At 36.4% G+C, this 24461-nt stretch overlaps 1 protein-coding gene across 3 annotated transcripts; it reads left to right on the top strand.

Annotated features, from left to right (window-relative positions):
- The first annotated feature begins 399 nt into the window (after window positions 1–399).
- On the top strand, window positions 400–20347 carry LOC123682393 (steroidogenic acute regulatory protein-like). 3 transcript variants are annotated; one of them, XM_045620998.1, is made up of 10 exons: window positions 400–537; window positions 606–754; window positions 1034–1209; window positions 1468–1626; window positions 1973–2026; window positions 2078–2210; window positions 2380–2567; window positions 3064–3210; window positions 3323–3603; window positions 18689–20347. In XM_045620998.1, the coding sequence occupies exons 2-10, from the start codon at window positions 673–675 to the stop codon at window positions 18891–18893; spliced, it is 1425 nt and encodes a 474-aa protein (XP_045476954.1). In that variant the 5' UTR covers window positions 400–537; window positions 606–672; the 3' UTR covers window positions 18894–20347. The 3 variants fall into 3 exon arrangements, with proteins under 3 accessions (XP_045476954.1, XP_045476960.1, XP_045476949.1); XM_045620993.1 differs by having other exon boundaries at window positions 439–754; XM_045621004.1 differs by lacking the exon at window positions 1468–1626 and having other exon boundaries at window positions 438–754.
- The last annotated feature ends 4114 nt before the right edge of the window (window positions 20348–24461 follow it).

Genomic DNA, 24461 nt, shown 5'->3' with positions numbered 1-24461 from the left:
CAGACAAGGAGCTACGAATGTTGGCATCAAAACAAATGCTTCAGTTACAAGGCGATTGCCATTCCTCTTATTAATGTTCTAAGCTCTGTACCGTTCGTTTATTTCAGATAAATCTTGATTATCTGTAAAATCTGTAGTCATGTGACTAAAATATCCGTCCGCTCTCGGATGCTATTGCCGAACGCGCTATGTGATATTATCTGTCAAAGTTTTGAAATACAGAAAACAGTTCGACCAAAGCACATTGTTCAATACATAAATTTATTTCAATAAAAATTCAGTGAATTAGAGAATATGATGAATAATATTCGTACACAACTACAAGGATCATTCTAACACCCGTTCATTCAAAAACTTGCCAGCACCACTTCCTTGCCTATTTTTGAATTTTTAAATATAATTCGATGATTCAGGCCATAGATCATGTCTGTCTTCTTCCGTCATTTGAAAACGAAGTTTGATGGAAAAATAATTTGAAGTAATAAAATGTAAACAAAGCATTATTTATTTAGTGAATACTTTATATTCAGCAATTAGGTATAAAAATGTGATACCAAACCTTAATGATTTTTAATTCCTCTCTTTTTATGTTATTTTTTTTTAAGTAAATAATTAGGGCAGCAGATAAATTAATTTTATGAAACCTATAATACCATACATTTCTCAGCCGAAATGGCAACAACAAATCGCTTTTACGAGAACGAAGAAAATTATTACAATAGTCCTACAAACCCTACACCTGCCGTTGATTTAGGTGAGTTCGCACGTATTTAATGATTAATCTTATTTATTCAAATAAAGCCAAATTACTATCTGTATTTCTTAGATTCCTATGTAGTAAAGAGTTTTCAACTGCTGCTATGCTATCTTTCTGCTCTCTAAAAAAATATATTTACATGTATGCAAAGAACATGTCAAAAAAAAACAAACACTTTTTATGAGTTCATACATATTATAAAATTCTCCCTTTCAATATATTCAATATTTTCCTACTATTATATATTTCTAGAAAAAATTTATTTGTTTTTTTCAGCTCATTCTGTGAGTGTGAATACTGTACCTATTCTACAAAATGAATATTTGCTTAATGATGTGTTGTGTAGAGGTTATAGATTTGAAGGAAAGATGTCTAGTGTACGAAGGTCTTTCTGTCTTTTTGCCACCTTTGATGTACTTTTTGTTGGACTCATGTGGTTGATATGTGTCATGGTAATTGCATACTAAACATTGTTTCAGTTCAAGATCGTGTTCTGCAGAAGCAGAATGAAAATAAGTGAGAGAATGAAAATTCTTCTAGTCAATATCACATTTTAATGGTATCATGTTTTCTTATTCAATAGAAGATAAACTGACATTAGAAGATACAGCTTCCATTAATTTTATTCTGCTGCTCAGTTGATCGAATTGTTTGATCAAACATTTTCATACTCAAGGGTTATTATTTCTAACTCAAATGAGTTATTTCAGCTGCAAGGAGAAAATATTTGGCAAGCAATAGACTCACAAATTAAACATTATAACATAAAGACCTCTTTTTTCGATATAGTTTTTTTAGCAATATGTCGATTCATTTCACTCTGGCTCTTTTATGGCATACTCCAAATAAACCATTGGAGTATTATTGCTGTGAGTATCTCATCTCAATAAAAACGATTAACTTATATTATTCCTTTTCATTGAATGTTATTCTTCATATTTTATGTTACAAAAGAATTATTTCATAGTAGATTTTAATTTTCTCACCATAACATTGCTTCAGCAAGTTTCTTCCATCTAAAGGTTAACATTTTTTTTCATTTCTCATAATCTTATTCTTATAATAATAATAATAATAATAATATTTCTAAGCATTCTAAATTTTCTAAAATTGAAGCAATCTCTTTCAACTTCATTTTTTCTTTTGACTGTGATTATAAACATTTATCCAATAAAATATTTGGCCCCTAATTGAATTATGTTTATTTTATTTTAGATTACAACAGCTGCTACATCTGCATTTTGTATTGCTAAAGTTTTTTATTACACTGTGAGAGGAAATAATGCCAGATTTGCAGGATTTTTAATATTTTTTTTCTAGTGGCAACAAACACCACAACCTGTCTTTGAAGTTCTTTCGATTTTAGTATCATTCATAATTGCATGGGGAGAAGCATGGTTCTTTGATTATAGAGTTATTCCCCAAGAGACTTATGCTAATCAGATAATTGTCAGTAAGTAAACATTCTCTGGGATTATTCAATCTCCCTTAAAGTGGAATACTTGATAATCAAAATATTTTCTAAGGAAAAATGAATTCACAAATGACTTGGATTAACATATATTTTTCTACTGATTTTTTCCCTTCTTATATTTTTGATATAAAACAGACAAAATTTGCAGCTACTACTAATGAAAGATCTCCTTTAATTCAACATTATTTACGAGGAGCAGTACCTTCTAGGTATACAGAAAGTGTTGATAACTTCCATTCGCCAATGAATTCACCAGAAGGATCATTGTATAGGTTTGGCATGGAAGAAAACTCTGTTTTAGGTCGGTTTCCACCATCTCAACTAACCAGAAATGAGGTGAGAGCAACTTATTTGTACATCTTTTCACCAAACTTAATTTTTTTTATTTCTTTCAATTCCATTTTATATCAACATTTCCTCCCAATATAAAATCTTATCTTAATTATTCACCTCATGTATACCAAAATTTATTATTATATACATCAATCTATTGAATGTATTCAAGTCCAGTATGAATATTAATTGAACCAAACCAATATTATAAGGGTATGAAAATGAACTAGGCCCCTATAAAAAGGCATTCAAGTTTTTTCCTCTGATCAAATAGACACAAGAAAAGTATCTATCTACTGTATAATGTTTAGCTAAAACTATTCCTCAATTCAAATAGAATTCCAAATGCAAAGATACTCATCAATTTTACATTGTATTAAATTTCAATAAATCAATATTATTCGAAGAGACTATCAAAATACAAGGATACAATTATGCCTGAGAAAGAAGTAATTGAGGTGAAGTTTCAAAGGAGTAGATGTATAAAATTGTTTTTCAGATGGATAGATATGAAATGGATGCCAAGTATTTAATTGACGAGTCAAGAGAGATACTTCAATCAGAAAGATGGACAGTAGAAAAAGAACAAGATGATATAATCGCCTACTCAATGTGTCTTAGTGGTCAAACTATTTTTAAAATATCTGTAAGTAAATGTTACAGCTAACAATTTTTTCATCCTCTAGAGTCCAGATATTTCTGTTTTATTCAGCATTATAAAGATATTTATAATGTTTGATATAGTAAAATATTTCCAGGGATTTTTCAATACATCTCCTAAAATTATGCTCAATGAATTGTATGATGAAATTGAAAATATTCCCAATTGGAACCCCGCATTACTGAAAGCTCAAAGAATACAGATAATTGATGACCATACAGATATCATATATCAGTTGGCTGCTGCGGGTGGTGGAGGTTTAGTTTCAAGCAGGGATTTTGTTAGTTTGAGACACTGGATCCAATTAGATGATTTCTTTTTATTAGCTACCAAATCAATTCAACATCCAAATGTGCCTAAAACAAGTAAATATGTCAGGTAAGATTGAATATAAAAATGATATTTGCCTCTATTTTTGATATGAGTTATACAGTAAAACTTCTTATGCATACTTGATATGCATATGGCACTTCTTTTTTCTTCTCATGTGATAAGGTTTTTTTCTGTTAGGGGCGTATACAGAAAAAAAGTTATGGAGTTGATATTTTTCATTTGTTTTCAAAGAATGTATAATCAACAGTATATTGGTAATATCTAACCATAAGAACTATTTCTATTACACCCTGTATATCAATGAATTTTATTTTATACTTATACCTATAACATACTGAAATATCAAAAACTTCTATTGTTGTTCTCGAACCCTCTTACTTATATTTCCCTATCAATATCAATGAGCCCTCTATATTGCAAAATGAGACACTAGCTGTCTATACTTGTGCTCAAGAGTATCTTAAAATAAACCTCAAAAGGGCGCGTATTTACATTACTACAAAGAGCCAGGCCATGCTGAGGTCCCTGGAATCTTATTGACATGGGAGTGCCATAATACCATAAAGCATATTTTAAAGTACTGGGATATTGTAGTATTGAAGGAAATGAAAAAGCTGATGAAATTGCAAAAAGGGCATCAATGTTGACATCTGTTGGTCCTGAGCACTTGTGTGGGCTTGGAAAATACCTATAAAAGGCAGAGGTCCAATAGGAGTGGAACAATAGGAAAACCCTCTGGAGAATACTCTGGGTCTTGCTCATGCAAAGAAATTTGTAGTGATGTCACCGACCTACACCAGAAAGCTCCTGAATCTGCTACAAGCTGAACTTCAGTTATGGTAGGACTGCTGACATGACACTGTCGATGCAAATAGCTGTTGTACCGCATGGGAAAGTCAGCAGATGAAATCTGCACGCTAGAGTCTGCAGATCTATTGGAAATCTAATCTAATGGTGAGGAGGTAGAAACAGTCAAACACATAGCGGGCAAATGCCCGGGACTGACTGTCCTAAGAACCACTCACAGGGGAAAGTCGATTCTGGATACTCACGTAGTAATAGCCAAAGCTGCTTAGGATGTCGTCGGTTTCCTTAAAAGCATCGACAGCCTCCCTGGGTTTGTATGAATAGGTACGGTTAAAAACAAAAGACCAATTTGGTTCCAGTTCCTGTCAGGCTAACAGAAATGTAACAACCCGGATTCAGTGAAAATAATAATATATATGCTAATGAATACAATTGTTTGCAAAAAATACTATTACATATTGATTTTATGTATATCAGGGCAACTTAAACATAGTTTAAGGTATTCTATCCATGCCCCCCTTGTCAGTTGTATGAATTTTAGAAAATTCAATATTAATTTTCAATTTATTCTTCAATTGATTTCCACTGCAAAAGTTAATTTGGATAATGAACTGTAGTGAAAATAAAGCAGTCTAATTTGTTATTTCGCTTCCAAAAATCAATGACCTGTTACCATCTATAGGCAACACATCAATTTGGGCTTCGACGGCGTAAAATTCACAAGACATACACATGTTAATCAATCAATCATTTCGTCTCGCTAAAGTGAAGATTATTATTTTACAGTTTTTCTTTTCTCTTGCGCTGATTATCATCGTCAAATAATCAAAATATTTCATATTCATCTAAGGAAAATATTCTTTCTTCTTCATCTGAAACCATTAGTGTTTTATATCATCAGTTTAAATAGACCAAGTAAAGAGATTGTGAGTGAATTCTGGTTCCGAGAATTTCATCATCTTCTTAATTGGATCGGAAGTAATATTCTTATCCTTTCAACCCTTCATCCCTGATAGGTATTACTTCTGAAGCATCATATTTAACATAGAAGAGCACAACTGGAAACATTAAGGTAGGAACTTTCAAAAAACTGTTAACTGGTCTATTTAATTATCATTTTCATTTTGTGGAAACGATTAGTGGTGTAAATTCGATAGCGGATTTACATTTTGGTGCCGAAACACGGGACTCTCTCGATCTTAAATTACCATAATTCATATTCATTAATTATCGATTCGACTTATTCTTCTGAAATATTTGTTATAAGTTCCTCGTCATCTGTCTACATCTGTTCAATTCATTCAATGTAAATCGAAGTATAATTCTTCAAACTGATATCGGATATAAATCAAATAATTTGACAACTATTGTGTCTAATCCTTCACAATAATATATCTATATGATATATTTGAACTAAATATATCATATAGATATATTATTGTGAAGGATTAGACACAATAGTTGTCAAATTATTTGATGTATATTAAATATCCTTCATCAAGTAGACTCATTAAACTTTTATAATTTGATATCGGATAGCTCATCACCATACGAGATATTTTCATAAATATTTCTGGTGATATATCATACATTTTTGATTTTGGGAATTTCATTTACAAATCTCCAAATATGGCCCTTTTAAATGAAGCAATTGTTAAGGGAGAAAGTTTTTTTCAGCATATTGATAACTATTTGCGATCAGATGAAAAAGCTACCAAATGATGAATTTTACGTCGCCGAAACTTATTTCGAACTGTTAGAATGACTAGAGATAACATTTATTGAAGTTGGTGATTGAATTGTAAAATTGAATACTCAATTATCCGCCGAAGATCAGGACACTTCTCTTTCGAAATATTCTAATTTTTCGAAGTCGGTTTGAAAATTAGAACTTGTTATCGCCAGTTGGCCAATACCTATCGTGCTGTGGCTATTTCTTCTCCATGTTCTTCTTCCTTTGTTGATCTCTCCCTTGATCCTTCGACGGAAATATCGAAATATAGTACGCTCCAGGATAACCAGAAATTTCATTTTCTCAAGTCATCAATTACTGATGAAGCTGCTGCAGTTATTGCAGGTTTAGAACTAACTGCTCCTCATTATCTTCATTCTCAAGCCCTGCAAGATCGTAATGCCATCCACGCACTTATTTCGTTACCTATCACCAATTTAGCCGATTTTATTTTGTTTTCTCTCTCTTGACAAAACTTAGATTAGCAATCTCACCAACTTTTTGAAAATCAATTGTCCTCTGACTCGTTTCCTTTCCTCGCACTAGATACAAGTTTAAGAAAGCACTTTGTCTACCGTTCTCAAGCTTAGAGGATCGGCTCAAAGGACAACTCCATCTTCTTCACCCAATCTATCCAATTCGACGCGACCTTTCACCATACCTTCTCGGACATCACCTTCTAACCAACCCGCCTTTGCTGCTACCCCAGCTAGCTGTTTATTCTGCCAGGCTATTCGACAATGTTGAGAGTTTGAAGTATTATCAACTACTCAACGTCGGTCACATATTGTTGACAAAAATTTGTATCATTTCACTGCTAAGTGTGGATCTTGCCAATCTTGTCACATTTGCGGTATGCGTCACCATACAATCTTGCATCTTCATCGGCCACTTGGCGAGAGGAACCTTTTTTTTTAATGGAGGGAAATCCACCTTATGGACACCCAACAAATCTTGATGAGTGTAAAAACACCTATCAGCATCTGCTGGGCAGTGTGAGGCTCTCCTGAAGGTCATACTCAGTGAAAACCTCCATTACACAGCCGCCGAACACATAGAGAAAGGTTCCAAAGACGCCAACCTTCCTCTTACGCATTCAGCCTCTGTGCGACCTGCTCACCAAGGGTTTGGTACTCTACAGCGGAATGTCCTTGTTTCACGCTGTCCTGCCCTAAGGAGTGTGGGATAAGGCAGAAGCAATTCGTTGAAGGTGGTAGAGTCATTCAACAGGTAGCCTAAAAAAGCGTGAGGCAACTACTCATCAATGATCTCCCTCGTTCCGTGGTTTCCCCCATAGCTCTGATCACGGAACTCAAGCCTGGGGTAATTCCCCACAGGGATTTGGCCGGCAAGCCTCCTGCCTTAGAACTTATCACCAAGAGGAGATGCCTCTTGACCCTGGTCTTGCGACCTTTACGAACATGCACAACTGACGTCAACCCTAAGTCCTCACAGCATTGTATCAGCCTCAGTTTGTGCAGGGAAGTTATGAGAATGGGCGTGTTTAGAGGGAGTTTAGTAATTTTGATTGTGAGCAGTGGGGTTGAGCAGAATACTAACATACTACTTTATTATCCTCGTTTCCTAAAAGCGGCCACTCACGAGGCTCCCATAGTCGAGCGTTCGGGTAATTTTACAGCCAGACAGCTCGGGACACGGCCGCACAACTGTAAATCATAGAATGAACTTGACTGCCCGACTGGAATCTCTTCGACGCCTGATTCCAAACGCTCGAAAAAACGCCTCGTGGGTGGCGGGCATAAGATTCGAGGTCATAGTTACTCCTCGAATAGTGTACCGAGAATTACACTTAAGGTCCTAAACTGGCGCCCGCGGAAACATAAATAACCCCTATTCCACCACGTACCCACAGCCAAATGTTGGCATCTTCTTGCTTCCTTCTCGGCTTCTTGTGTCTCCTTCTGCTAGACCTGTCAATGATTTCCACCCACCTTTATGGCCTCTGTCTGGTCGGTTCTGCGCCTCTCTGGTGGGCCCTGCTGCTTTACTTCTCTTCTCGTGTTGCTCATTCTGCTTTATCCTGTCGCTTAGAGGGGTAGAGATAAGGGGATTTTCTTAGGGATGGGTGAGGTATTGGCAGAAATGTGGTGTTTCAGGTCCTCTGAAGTACAGTCCGAATCATTGTTGGAACTATCATCTCGCCATCTGTCCTCTCCTTCTCGTCTTTTCTCCTCTAGACCATCTCCTTTATCTGTTTCAACTCGAAAGAGCGAAACCGGTTTTCTAATGCCTACTGCTTGGATGCGGCTTGATGACGGCCGATAGTATAGTATAGTTAATTTACTCATTGCCAAATACAATTTGTATAGGAACAGTCATAAAACTAACAAGTTGCCAGATAAAATAATGAAGCTCCAAATTATAACTTTATAAAAATGAAGAGTGATATCTAATGGCCTCAAATTCTGTGAGGCTGTATATGCTATATCCAAGTAGCAATGTTCTTAGTTTCCTCTTAAATGTTGTATATTGGAGGTTACGCATCTGCACTGGCACTAGGTTATAGATATATTATGGGTTTTCCTCAGTCTCTGACTTGGCTGTATGATATCTTCTTTGTTTCTAGTGTTGTAATTTTGGTGCTCTGAATGTTTCAAATAAATGTTTAGATTTTTCTTATATGTGTTACTCTATTGTATATAATTACTGCATACATGGTCATTATTCTGGATTCAATGAATACGTTTCTGCAGCTAGTATTCCATGGAACTCGATAGATACTTCTGAGGGCTGCTTTCTGCATTCTGAATATTTTATCCAAGTGAACCGTTGCTCCATCACTCCAGCTGACTATACCATAAGTCATCCGTGAGTGCAATAGGGAGAGTTAGGCAGTCAGCGCTGTGTTTGTATTGGTGATCTCAGCAATCTTCTTACTAGCATATGTTGCCCCGGCCTGTTTGGTATTGAGATTATCTAGGTGCACTCTCCAACTCAATTGAGCATCTAGTTGTACTTCCAAGAAGTTTACTGAACTCGCTTCTGAAGTGTGACTCCCTTGTTTGACACTAAAGACCAATGATGTTGTTTTGTCACTGTTCAGAAATAATTCATTTGTAGTGAACCACTTTTTGTCTTGAACCATAACGTGTACATCAGTTGATTGTACGGTGGTGATATCTTCAATCTCAACTGCATATGTTGTGTCGTCGGCAGACATACAGGGAACAACTGTTCTTGGTAATATGCGACAATCTGAGTAATGTTGTGTGGCATGTCATGTCATTAATGTACACAAGAAATAATGGAGGTCCCAGTCTAGAACCTTGTACAACTCCCCTTGTTATTTTGTGAGCTTCACTTCTATTGTTATCCCATACAACTATCTTTTGCCGGTCAGATAGGTATGATCTGAAAAGATCCAAGCAAACACCTCGTTTACCATATCTCTCCAGCTTCTCAAGCAATATCGAGTGATTTACACAATCAAATGCTGCCGATAAATCGGTGAATATTCCCAGGCACTATACAACATATTCACACGCGCACTCTTGGACTCTCGTAGTCAACATTCTTATCACTTCTGATTACGTCTCCGAGTAAACTCTGAAAAATTTGTCTTCGAATGCTAAGTGATTTAGAGGACGTGGGAGTTAAGGGTCATGTTTTCGTTTCAATATATCATCGTGGTGATCCACCGCTTCTTAAGATGAAAGCATACGTGTAATTAAACTGTTGCTTGGATCGAAAGCCTTCCCACGTTGATACTACCCGAAATTCGACGTCCGACAACTGAGCTCCCTGGGGCAATATCAACCACACTAGGTCGTGTCCTGTTCGGACCATTTGCTCGTCATCGTCGACCCACCAAATACGTCTCCTTTTCGCCTAACACTCTCGATACCAGTATTCGTCATTATTTTAGTACATCCTTTATCGCAAAATCCAGTATACGTAGAAGTTCTTAGTACCCTACTTCATTTGCCTATATCTCGTTACCACCATACATCCACAGAATGTATTCAACCACCAGTGGTGACACCTTCTTGGGGTACTACCTTTAATGTTCTCAAGTCATATCTCGTTTGGCGAGCTCTACACTTGAAATATCGCCCCTGATCTCAATTGTTCACCTTCCATCTGAAACCACTCTATCTGGCGAATGTCTAGCTGAGAATGTTCGTCGATTTTGGGAACTGGAAAAGGCCCTGACGCGGTTTCATTTACTCCATCAGAAAAGTTATGCGAAACGATTTACGTTTCAGGAATATCCTGCAACCCTAATGGACGATATATAGTAGACCTATCTTTGACATCCCAAAATCCTGCAGTATCGCTTAATGAAGAATCTCGTCAGTTCATTCGTCTCGAGCGTCGTCTTCAGCGCCAGCCATATTCACGTGATGCTTACGTGCCTTCATGCGAGATTACCTTGAAAGTGGTCATATGGAGCTGTACGATCGATTGTCTGACAGTTGTCACCATGAACCATACTTCATTCCTCATCATGTTCATCCTGATGTTTCCCTTTCGAAAAAAAGGGTAGTATTCAAGGCATCTGGCGCATCATCTCTTGGAAGATCACATAATTATTATTATTATCCCCGACTTTTGCCTATACGCATAGGATTTCTCCTCGCCTTCGGCTTCTTACTCCTCGCTAAGAGGAACATTCACTCAATCCCAGATATTTAAAATATCAGAAGGGTAGAGCTCGGTCGTGTCTGGTCCTTGTGGTCCCCCCGGCTCTCGCCGAACTTCCGGTCCTCTCACACGCGATCCTTGGACCTGTCCTTCGCTTCCTAGGAATTTTCTCACCGTCCTTGCAGTACCTAAAAGAACAGCTTTTTGCATTATATTACATATATACTCACTAAGTCCTAGTTGCTTGATATTTCTCTTGAGATTTTTGGGTACTATTCCTGTTGTTGAGATGATAATTGGAATAGTTCTCGTTGATATCATTCCCCACTGGCGCTTTATCTGAAATTCGAGGTCCCTATATTTTGCAATTTTTTCGACCTCGTTTTGACGCATGTTGTTGTTATTAGGTATTGCTACGTCAATGAGTATTGCTGCCTTTTGATGTTTATCAACTAGCAAAATATCTGGCCTGTTGTGAGGGACTGTTTTATCAGCCAAAACTGTACGATCCCAGTAAAGTTTATAGCGTTCGTTTTCCAGGATGGTTTCCGGTCGGTACTTGTAGTATGGCACTTTTTCAGAATGAATTAGTTTTAATTTAGTTGCCATTTCTTAGTGTAGTATCTTTCCTACTGCATTGTGTGTCTCTTTATATTCATTTCCTGCAAACATTTGACATCCTCCCGTGATATGTTGGATTGTCTCATTTGGTGGACACCCATAACGGCATCGATCGTAAGTAATAGTTCGATCCTTTATGATATGCTTGCAGTAATTTCTTGTTGAGATCACTTGATCTTGGATGGCTAAAAGAAATCCTTCCGTTTCTGGATACATCACACCTGATGTGAGCCAATAGTTCGACGCTTCAATGGCGACATGATCTGGTTCACCTCGTTGAAATGTCGTCCATGTAGGGGCTTTTCTCTCCATCTTTGCAATTTTTTTTGGATTGTCTGGTGGTTGTATGACAATTGCTCCTTGTACAGTTGTAAAGGTGTTGATTTGTCTTTGAAGTATGTTCGTAGGCATTCAATTCGCCCATGGGCAAGTTCCATGATGTCTAGCAGACCTCTGCCTCCTTTATTCCTCGGCAGTGTCGTCCTCTCAATGCTACTTTTCGGATGGTGCTTGTGTGCTTTCGTCATCAAGATTCTTATTTTGTGTTGCAGGTTTTCTATATCTGTTTTGGTCCATGGAATGATACCGAAAGAGTATGTAAGAATTGAACATGCATATGTATTGATAGCTGTTCTTGCTGTTGAGGTTTGTTTTTAAAATTTTGTTGATTCTCCTAATGAACTCAGTTGTTAAGTCTTCCTTCATTCTTTGATGGTTTATTCGTCGGTTTTGTTTCATTCCTAGGTATTTATAAAGATCGTCCGATTTCATTGCTTCTATCTCCTGTCCATTGGAGAAAGCTATCGGTTCATCTTGGATTTTTCCACGCACTACGCTAATAGTACGACACTTGTCCAATCCGAATTTCATCCCCACGTCTTTCGAAAAATTTTCCACCAGTTTGACCATAATTTGCAAGTGGTTTTTGTTGCCTGTTATAAGTTTTAGGTCATCCATGTATAGCAAATGATTGAGTGCAATAGTATTTCTATTTCCTTTGACATTGAAACCTTTTTCAGTAGCATTCAGTTGTTTAGAAAGGGGGTTCAGCGCCAAGCAGAACCATAAGGGACTCAATGAATCTCCTTGGAAAATTCCCCTTTTTATTGGAATCTCTTTAGTAGTTATATTCGCCGTAGAGAGTTCGATATTCGTTCTCCAGTTGCACATTGCCAGCCGCCGTAGTACGTAATCGTCTGCTTAGATGGAATAAATGCTTCCCTTTTAAGCCTCGTTCTATAGTTCAACAAATGGTTAACCTTCGACCTCAGCGCTTATTATCTTCTGCTGCTTTCATTATTACGGGGGTTTACTGCGCAGGTCCCTCTTACGTTACTAGCACTTGCTTACGGGGAGCTGTAAACACGAAGGCGGACTTAGTGGTTGGTGTTCATTTGTTTTACCATCAAAGCCATGTACTTACAATTGTGTAGAACTCTCTACCCCCGCATTTGTTGTTGCAATTCGTCATAGCATGCCGAGGTCATCCATCTTCTCACACAACGGCACTAATTCCGTCGGGGGCTAAAAATTGTCTTCGGGATTTAGAACGTTTATTTTCGGCTCCTCAATATCAACAATCCCTGTCTAATGTTGCTTCTGCTTTCGGGGCTGATTGGCGTTTCATCCCACCTGCTACCGCACTTCGGTGGCACCTAGGGAGCAACTGTAATAGCTGCGGAACATCATCTGCTTCGGGTAATCGGTGAGCAAAGACTCACGTATGAGGATTTTCTTGCCATCTCTACTCAAATTGAAGCTATCCTCAATAGGGATGTTGCCTATATTTCGAAATTGCTTTTAATTTGTAGATAAGCCTTATATAAACACGAACAAATATATTTTCATGGAAAAATATAGAAAGTACCAATAAAAAATACGTAAATAAAAAAATTTTCAACATTCCCGCTGACACGCTCCATTCTGTCACGGTATACGCTCTATCAGTGTGTAGTCACACACCGCCATTTTTGGTTCTCCTGTCAGTGTTCGGAATCCAAACAAATAAATTGTCATTCAAATTAGTACGGTCTCGTTGAAGGAATTGGCACATTTTCATAAATAAGAGTATTTGGGGAACAATTTCAGTATTAATTGACAGACATAAGGAACAAGGTTGATACCAGTAAGTTTGAATCCTGTATCATTCCCCAGAATTTGTAAAAAGCCGTTCGAACTTTCTGGCATTAATCTCGTACCTTCTGTCTATCAATTAATAGTAAAATCGTTCCTTAAATAATCTTATTTATCAAAATAAGCCAATTTCTTCAACGACAACGTACTAATTTGAATGACAATTTGTTTGTTTGGATTCCGAACACTGACAGGAGAACGAAAATGGCGGTGTGTGACGTCATCACTAATTGAGCGTATTATGGTGACGTCACTGCATAATAGAGTAACCACTATAGACAAACTAACTAGTTTATCTATGGTCACCACGTGTTGACGGTCTGTCAAACTCATCGAGATAGAATAGAAGGAGGCGCTATGCGCAGTTATCGTGCTAGAAGAAATGTGTCCACTAGGCAGGGCCAATTCTATTACTAAAGTGGGGAAAGATCAGGGTCGGATTAAGTAAACTTTCACGAAGGAATACAAGAATAAACCGTGTTCATCCCTTTTTAAACAGTCCAAGCATTGTTCACCAACAATTTTTTGTTTCAAATAGTATATAACATATCCTGACATATAAATTTTAATATATTTAGAGTATGGTGAAGATGGATATGCAGATATGCAAAACTTGTGAATACGGATCTATTCACTACTATGAAATATTATTGGTCAAAAGTTGACTGAGATCTACAACCAAAATGGCGTACAGTGCTATGACGTCAAATTGCCCTAATTGGCGTTCGCAGTCACGTGCTAGTCGATAAGAAATAATACAATATAAATAAATTTCATTAAATCGAATTCGAATAGAGCATAAGTCATGGATGACAGAAGAAATTTTGTTACTGATGAAAGAACGAAGGAACCAAAAGAACAATCCTGCAGCATATAAAAACATACAGAAAGATATACAGAGAAAAATTCGTGAAGCCAAGCAGAGAGAATTAGATGAAAAATGTCGCGAAATCGAAGATTTACAAAGCAGGTTTGATGAGTTCAATGTTCACAGGAAAGTAAGAGAGGTTACAGGAAAGTTCAAAACCAAAACAGTGGGGAAACTTGTAGATGATAATGGAGAACTGATTGTAGATAGAGAGGACATCAAGGATACTTGGGAGAAGTATATACAACAATTATTTTTTGATGAAAGAGGAAATCCACCTTCCATCCCAACTGAATCTGGACCTACAATTATGACAGATGAAGTCCAAGCCGCTATTAACACGCTTAAAGACGGAAAGGCTACGGGACCAGACGGGGTGAATTCAGAATTCTTCAAACTCCTTGATGATGAGTCTGTAAAATTCTTAACACGCATTTTTAATACCGTCTACAATACAGGAAACATCCCAAAAGAATGGCTCAGGTCTGAATTCCTAATATTACCAAAAAAACAGGGTGCCAAAGCGTGTGGTGACTATAGAACTATTAGCCTTATGAGCCATATGCTGAAGCTGTTTCTTAAGATCATTCACCGAAGAATCTACAAGGTATGTGAAGAAAGGGTGACGAATACACAATTTGGATTTATGAAGGGTGTCGGCACAAGGGATGCCCTATTTTGTCTGCAAGTGTTGTTCCAACGCTGTAGAGATATGAATTGTAATATATTCGCTTGTTTTATCGATTATGAGAAAGCGTTCGACAGGGTGCAGCATGAGAAGATGATGGAAGTTCTGAGAAACACAGGAATGGATGACAAAGATCTAAGAATTATCAGGAACCTTTACTGGAAACAAACAGCGACGGTAAAGATCAATGTGGAGGAAAAAACCAACGAACTCAATATTCTTCGAGGCGTTAGACAAGGCTGCATCCTTTCACCGCTCATATTCAATCTCTACTCAGAAGAAGTTTTCAAAGAAGCCTTTGATAGTGCCGACATGGGAATCCTTCTGAACGGGGAACGATTGAACAACATTCGATATGCAGACGATACTGTGATATTTGCTGACAACATGAACAGCTTGCAGCAGCTAATCAACCGGATAAATGACGTTAGCAATCAATACGGCTTAAAAATTAACATCAACAAAACTAAGTTCATGGTGATTAGTAAGGAAACAGGTGGGAGGTACAACCTGATAATTAATAATAAACCTATAGAGAGGGTAACACAGTTCTCCTACCTAGGTACCATGATCAATGAGGATTGGGATCATTCACAGGAGATTAGAATTCGAATAGAGAAGGCAAGGGCCGCGTTCAATCAGATGGCTAAGGTATTTAAGAGTCATAGTCTAAACATAGGCATTAAAATCAGACTACTCCGATGCTACATCTTCTCAATTCTTTTTTACGGAATGGAATCATGGACACTAACAGAAGCAACGGAGAGAAGACTCGAGGCTTTCGAAATGTGGCTCTATAGGCGGATGTTGAGAATCTCATGGATGGATAAAGTGACCAACAAATCAGTACTGGAACGAATGAACAAAAGCCTGGAAGTAATGAACACCATCAAGAAAAGAAAACTGGAATACCTAGGACATATTATGAGAAATGATAATAAATATGGCCTCTTAAAATCCGTTCTCCAAGGGAAAGTCTATGGTAAGAGAGGACCAGGAAGAAGACGTATATCATGGCTTAAAAATTTAAGGACATGGTTCTCGAAAAAACTACTACCGAGTTATTCAGAGCGGCCGTGAATAAAGTTATCATATCCAGGATGATCGCCAATATTCGGAACGAATAGGCACCCGAAGAAGAAGAAGAAATCGAATTCGAGAAATAAGATAATGAAAATGCTATTATAGTATTTTGAAAACGGCCTTTAATGTGCAAAACCTAAATTCATTTGATTTTATTATATGACGCAACATCCCTATTCTCGTCCTTTGTATCTTCCATCTTCTGATCCATCTGATCTGGACACTTCTTAATCTATCGACCTTAATTCTCCTGATCTCGATGTTACATCCACAACTAGTAATCGTCTTTTTCACGTTGGCAACTCGTTCAGCGAATCCAACAAGACTGCTGGAAGCGTTGGCGTCAAGATACACTATATAACAACGACAACTGTCTACAACCATCGACTCCTGTTAATGTAGGTGCGGTTGTAGTCATTCAAGACGATAACATGACTCCCATCAAGTGGTCCCTAGGTAGAAAATCATTTGTTTTTCCAGGTTCTGATTCCATCACTCGTGTTATAATAAAAATAATAAAATTTATTTGGCACCCAGCTAGTACAAAAAATAGAAAATCAATACAACAATAATATAATCATTCACATGTCTCTTAAGTGGCCATTCAATCTTCAGCGGAATGCACCCAAAGATGGTGCCGCCTTAATTTTTTCTGGGAGACCATTATACAAACGAACACCCTCATAGGACAAGGACTCCTGTAAAGAAGTTGTTCTCTCTGTGCAGATATTGGAAGTTTGTTGCTGACCGAATATTGTAGTCATAAAAATTTCCTTTTCTTTCTAAGAAATCTTTCAGATATCGTGGTACAAGATCATGCTCTATCTTGTAAATTAGAGTTAGATTGGCCTTCTTGATATTTTTTTCCACAGGTAACCAGTTCAATTTATTATGCATAACTACTACAGGTGTGAACTTACTACATGTTAGGATTATTCTCATGGATTTATTCTGTTGAACTTGTAGTCTACTTATATCTCCTTGTGTACATGATGTCAGCAATGCAGAACAATAATTCAAATGGGGCATAATGATTGTATCGAAGATGATTGCTGAAGTTACAACTTCTTCTGGGATTGTTAGACGACCAAGTTATCAAGTTATGTCCCCTTCCGATGCAATGCGTCCTGATCGCTCACCTTTACCCGGTGGCATGTTAGTTCGCTTCCAAAACTCAATGACCTGCTACAATCTATAGGCAACACATCTAATCTAACCTTCGACGGCGTAAAATTCACAAGACATAGATGTTAATCAATCAATTCGTCTCGCTAAAGTAAAGATCATTATTTTACAGTTCTTCTTTTTTCTTGCGTTGATTATTATCATCAAATAACTAAAATATTTCACATTCATCTGAGAAAAGTATTCTCTCATCTTCATCTCAAACCATTAGTGTTTTATATCATCAGTTTGAATAGACTAAGTAAAGACATTGTGAGTGAATTCTTGTTCGGATAATTTCATCATCTTCTTAATTGAATCGGAAGTAATATCCTTATCCTTTCAACCCTTCATAAGTATTACTTCTGGAGCATCATCTTCAACATCGAAGAGCACAAGTGGAAACATTAAGATAGGAACTTACGAACAAGTGTTTCTTGGTCTATTTAATTCTAATTGTAAATCATCATCATTTTTGTCCTAACGATTGTGTACATTCGATCGCGGTTTTACATCATTATTTCAGATATATTGAGATAAGGAACTGAATAGTAATAAAAAGAATCTTTAAATCAACAGTTCTGTAACTTGCCTAAAAGCGCTCAACTAGTTGTCCATCTACTTTATTATAACGAGTAATAAAAGCTGATGAAAAGTTGATCGCTCTGTATATCAGGTGAAAAGTCAATGCTTATTGCATGGTTTATTTGGTTTCGGTAACTTTCTCCTCAATTACTTCTTCAGCCATAATATCAATAATTTCTTCACATAGGATTAGTAAGAGATATTTTCCTTTTCCTGTATTTCCATGCTTTTCAATGTAATCAGCCATCAGTGATTCTGTAAGTTTTCGTGTTGTTTCATGATGACAGGATTTTTCCAGTCATTTCCTAACACAGAACTGTATATAGGTATATGTGATCTCCAATGAATGAATGAGCACTCAAAATCTCCTGACTTCATGTGAGTCTTTTCCTATTTTTTTTAAGCTCTCGTCTCCAAAGATATGGCTCTATGATTTCGTCACAATATCAACGTAAGTTTTTAAAATCATTCTATTCCCGGAACTTCTCTAGTGAAATTTTGGCTAGTCGTTCTCGAGCCAAGTTATAGGTGCGGCTTCACGCTGGTGGACTCTCGGTTAGGCGTTCCAGTGATGTCCGCCTATGACACAACTTCTCACACCATCGGGTGAGAGGTGAATCGGATGTCGCGCGTCGACCCTTCTAAATACGCCGGGGCCGATGTTGTGTGGCGGCATACAGCCATAGCGCCATCTATGTGCAGACCGAGTCACTACAAAATGTATAATTGAAAATTTTCAATGAAAAATTTTTTGATGTGTTGAATTCAACTACCTTTTTCGCAAATATTGACACGTTGAAAATTTTAGTATTGGCTTGATTTATTAATTCTTAATTATTTTCAGGGGAGAAAATATCACTTGTTTTCTAATAGAGCAGGGTGAATCCACAAACCAATGTAAAAAGACTTTCATCCTGAATACTAACTTGAAAGGGTGGATACCGCAGGCAGTTGTTAATTTAGCTCTTATCGATACACTTTTCAACTACATGAAATGTTTGAAAATGCACATTAAAAAAAAGTATCCTTCAGAAAATGAACAAGTTTAGAAAAACAACATTTCTTTTGGTACTTGCAAAATTCTATTTTAAAATAACAAATTTTTCTTGTTATAGGTTAGGTATTTCAATGAACTCAATTCTCAATGAGTATATAGAAAAAGAAATTTGTAAAATCTTATATCTTATTGTTACACATTTCTATATAGATATTTCATATACTGAAATATTACTAATTAATTGATAATACACATGTATATTGATTTCTATTTTTATTACGAATTATTACGTTTGTAATGTTTGTATAGATTTTATTTTCTTCAAATATTTTCAAGTAACTAGCTCGAAATTGGTAACATACAATATTCAAGTGGAAGTATAAACCTAATGGTGGACTAGTTTTTGGAAAGGAGTTACAATGCAACCAAACAAACACGTTGCTAATGTTGTTACTAATGAATTAATAATACGCATGTGTGTTGATTCAATTTTTTTATGTTATGAATAATATGTTATCACCCATATTACACATTGTAACTTCTTTCAAACAACTAGCTTAGCATTAGGTTTATATTTTTACTTAAATATTCTATATAGAATAGGTATTTGAAAATATCTGAAGTAGTTACCATGTTAAATTCATTATGAAAATGGAAATCAATACACATGTGTATCATTAATTAGTGTACAATGGATTCTATCAAGTAAAGACCAACACAATTTGAATACGGAAATTTCACTCTATACATAAATCATAAGTGTAAAGATAGTCAAATAAATTGATTAAAATACGAGTAGTTCCAAAACTGCCAAATATAAATTGATCAGCTATTCAGTATAATGAAGTTTTGATCGAATAATAAATTCAAATTTAAATTCGGTGTTTTCACGTTCTTGAGTAAACACGTTCAATTTACAAGGTTAGCGACGGGTTTCATGAAACTTTGATTGACCGATCAACTCGTTGATTGTAGTAATCTATGAAAGTGTCATAAATGAACTGAAATTGAAGACAGAAATGATTTGATCGATCAAATCACAATGATGAAATTTTTATGAAACCCACCATATGACCATCAAATTCAAATTGTCAGAGCAGTTTAACTATACATCCTATTAAAAAAAAATTGACAGACAATACAATTTGTTTCATTGATGAATCTACTGATAATTCTATATAGTTGATTCTTTAAATAACAACTGAATTAAATGATCTCAAATTTGATTGGGGAATATATCGAAGAGAAGCAAATCACTTCTTGATAATTCAGTTGGAATAGGATAAATAAACTCTGGTTTATACTTAAAACATGATCTCGGATTGAATTGGACATTGAATGGAATTGAAATAAATCAAACCTTCTCAAAGTGTTCCTTATTTATTGTGAGAGTTGGTTACATTATTTTCTTAAGATATAATATTAAATATATTTCTATTTTTATATGTTGAAACTTTACTTTTGTATGATAACAATGTGTATGAAATAAAATTGAAATATTTGTGATTTGCAAGTGTTTTTTCCACAACGAAATCATGAACCTTCATTCTCTATTATATTATGACTTTCAAATTTCCTTCTCCTTGATAGAGCTGAATAGCTTACGTCCAAAATGGACATACTCAGTATGTCCAGCAAATGGACGTACTCCTCATTTGTCACAAACGATGCGTTTCTGGAAAATACTACAGAAAATTTGTCAGAATATCAGGGAATACCAATATTCAATTCCAATTAAATCGCAATGTACGATTTATCTGAGAAATTTGTGAAACTCCAGTATTGAACAAAATTTTTGGCTGAAATTTTCGATCAGTTGAATGACGTGCGGGACATTAAAATCTAATGATCCCTCGAATGACCCCATTGAAAAATTTCTGCTCTTTCCGAATATTGCCATCAAATATAAAAACAGTTTTCACAGCCGATAACAAAATTTCCAAATTTCTTCGAACACCAAAGGATACGATCGATAACGAGTCTCAAGGTGTATACGAGATACCATGTTCCGCATGTCCTAGAACATACATAGGACAAACCAACAGACGTATAACTAACAGAGTATATGAGCACCAACTCGCAATACGCCAAGGAGATCCAACATCTGCCCTATTCAAACACTACTCTGAAACAGGACATAACGTTGATTTTGAGGGATGTAGGACCATCTCTGCAGAGAGAACCCTCACATGTAGGATAATCCGTGAAGCACTCGAGATCGAAAAACGACCCAATTGCCTCAACAAACGGGATGATGGTCAAAGATTACCCAACACTTGGAAACCTTTGATTTCCCGTCTCATGGCAACACATCGATCGATAACTCGGCCCCCGACAACAGCCCGATCGACAGTTCAGCCTCATACCACCCGTGCCAGGCTCCCAGTTGCCGCCCGTTCGATAACAACCCGATCTATGACGCGAAGTCACGTGACAGCAGCACCACCGGTTCCTGCACAATCGATATGGGCTCGATCGACAACAACTCGATCGATGACAACCCGATCAATGACTGGAGGCTGCCTAACAACTGCGCAACCTCCATCACGTGGGTCACCCCCTTCTGCTATGAATACAGGACCTCTGGTGGTTAACATTAGGGATGGGAATACCGGTTACTCACCAGTCGCGTTACATTCGCGACCGCTCCAGAAAAATACCGCTCCTAAATACCGCGATTTTGTAACTGTGGTTACAGGTAACAAAACCGTAGGCGATTGCAACTAATTTGAGTATCAGCAACGGAGGAACGAGGGAAACGAGACCGTTGGGATACCTAGACTATTTGTGGACTGTCCTGTGGAATGATAATTCATTGTTCATTGAGTTTCTACGTAATTCTAGAAGGACGTATGGAAGCATAACACAATCATAAAATCATAAAATTTTTTTGGTGGCTCAGAATAACAACAAAGGTTAGAATCTTCGAAAGGCACCTCATTAAAAACAGATGGTGTAAACTCCAATGGAAATATAACATCATCGGGTAATCTAGGTATTACGTGAAAGAAATTATATCTATGTGTAGGTATCTGGAATTTCATTGGCAAATTGACTGAATATTATAAATTGATAGATACTCATTTCACAAAGATAATATTTAGAATCGATTTTTTGTTTACCGTTATTTTACAGAGAATTTTTAAGTATATTTGCATTTCCGATTGATTTAATTGAGAATAAGGTTCAATTGTTGAAAGTAATCTCGGACTAACTAATATACATTTGATGCAACCCATTTTTATCGAAGAAATTATCAAAAAATATTCAAAAAAAACATCGAAAATAATGAAAATCATGAGTCGAATTGTTTAGTTCTAATTTTGGAAGATATTATAGAAATCAAATATATTTCATTAGACACTAAAAACACAATGGCAGAAACAATTTTTACGAAGTTACAGGTAAAAGAATTTCTTCTCATCGAACATGGCGCAAATGAATATAAAAAATTATAAAAGCATTGACAGCAGGAGTTTTTGAGCGATCATAATTTAGTTTTGTAAAAGGCACTGGCGTACTATTTTTATTTCACAAATATGAATGACAATGCCAGTACGCACAACACTGTAGTTGCTGAAGACGTGGTATTCAACGTGAAACCTTAATGAGGTATCCATATTTACCAAACCTCGTTCACATATCCTAAACCGTTTCGATGTTTTTATTCGAAGTCCGGTGCCGGTACGTCGTAACTATCGTTACTTTGGAACCGGTTACTTTACGTTTGTGGAACGCGCGATTACGTTACTCAAAAATACCGTTCCAAAATCGCGGTATTGAAATACCGTCACATCCCTAGTTAACATTCAGTTGAGAATACTCTTGTTGATGATACCTGGGGAGTAGGCAGATTGAGACCTTGGCGTAAAGTCAACGGTTCCTGAGAATGGCTCCAAAATCGGAGCCGAAACGTCGAACACGACAAAATATTAGACGCGGTCCAATCGGGAACACACAAAGTTCAAATATATATATATGACCTGCTTTGGCAGAATCTGCCCGGCAGCGAAGAGTCCAACCCTATATGGTGAAGAGAGAAAAAAAAAAGATATATATATATATATATATATATATATATATATATATATATGTCATAAAATATACAGGTCCGTATTGAAAAAAATGAGGTTGAGGGTGGCCCAGAGAGCACAAAACGTTGGATACGAAATCTGATTACGTCAAATTGAGATCAATTTACTGTCGAATAAAAAATTCCTGTAACATTTTTTGATAATATTTGAAATAAAGTGGGAGAAAAAGAAAAATCAAAATGACAGAATTTACTTTTCTTATGATATCTCAATAACCGGCCCTGATAATCTCGATTTGTTTGAACTGCTTGATTATGCTTCTATGCATGCATTTTTTTCTTCCATTAAAATGAGGAGAACGATCATATTTGGACGTTCTGTGGGCAGGAACAAACACAGGGCCGTCGCTAGGGGGTAGGCAGGGTAGACGATCGCCTAGGGCGGCATTTCAAGCTTGATCAACAAAAATCACATTTGTAGAAGGTAAGAAATGAGATTTAAATCGAACACGAAAATATACAGACAAATTTAATAAAGAATAGAAACCATCTAAGGTGCCGCATAATACACAACACTCATAAATATCCAGATGTCGTGTAAACCCCCTCACAGTACTGTTTAAAAGTTATTGATGCTAAAAACCACATGTACTAATCAAGCTTGTCGGCGTTCCCTTTGCCAAACTTTTCAATTTTATTGCTTTATTAGGGTAGCCGGTGGATGATATTTTTCTTTACAATTCTCCAATCAGAATGCTGATTTCCCAGATGAATGCAAAATATACGAGAAACGTTTCCATTTTATCATTTCCATCTCATGCTTCCTAAGAAATAAATATATGAGAAGTTTATTTTATTTATACCACGTTCAATTATATAACAATATTTTTTGATAGTACACTATGTACAAAGTGAGTGCTATATTCTGAATTTTTCGATTTGCCTTTGGATTTAAGGATTTCAAAGTAGGTCGGATGATGAGATAGACTTAATAGAAAAAATCGTATTCACTTATTTGATAATATAATGTTCCCAAAGAAATATGATCCGTGTTTCTTTCAGGTACGTTTCCGGGGGATAGTTCGCCCCAAAACTGCCCAGGCGCCTCCTGGAGGAAAATCGGGGCGCTTAGATTCAGTTATGATATTCCACTTCATGAACAAAAATTCGCATGTTCAAAATGTAAGGTAGGTACCGAATAAGAAAGCAATAATTTCAAGATATAATTTTTCTAAAACGTTCTCATACTTTACCTCCTTCGTTCGGAACTTTCAATTGCCCCTTGAGGAAAATTTTCTTAATTAAACACTGAATCAGGGCCCGCTCTGGAGGCTGGCTAATTTGCATTTTGCCGGGGCAGCATTTTCAATTTTTTTTCAGAAATCCGAATTCCAAAAAGAATGTGTTGAATATTTCTTTTTCATTTCAAAGAATTTCAGACATGATTTTTTATCAAATTAACTAGTTTTGTTGGTGGACGCATTCGAATTCGAAATAATGGTTCATCCGTATCATCCGATTGTTACACACTATCATCTTAAAGATAAAAAAAAAAAATGTTCAAACGTTTTATAAAGTCGGAACTCA

This window comes from Harmonia axyridis, chromosome 1 (genome assembly GCF_914767665.1).
Source record: "Harmonia axyridis chromosome 1, icHarAxyr1.1, whole genome shotgun sequence".
NCBI lineage: Eukaryota > Metazoa > Arthropoda > Insecta > Coleoptera > Coccinellidae > Harmonia > Harmonia axyridis.
This window is presented reverse-complemented; position numbering and strand designations above follow the sequence as displayed.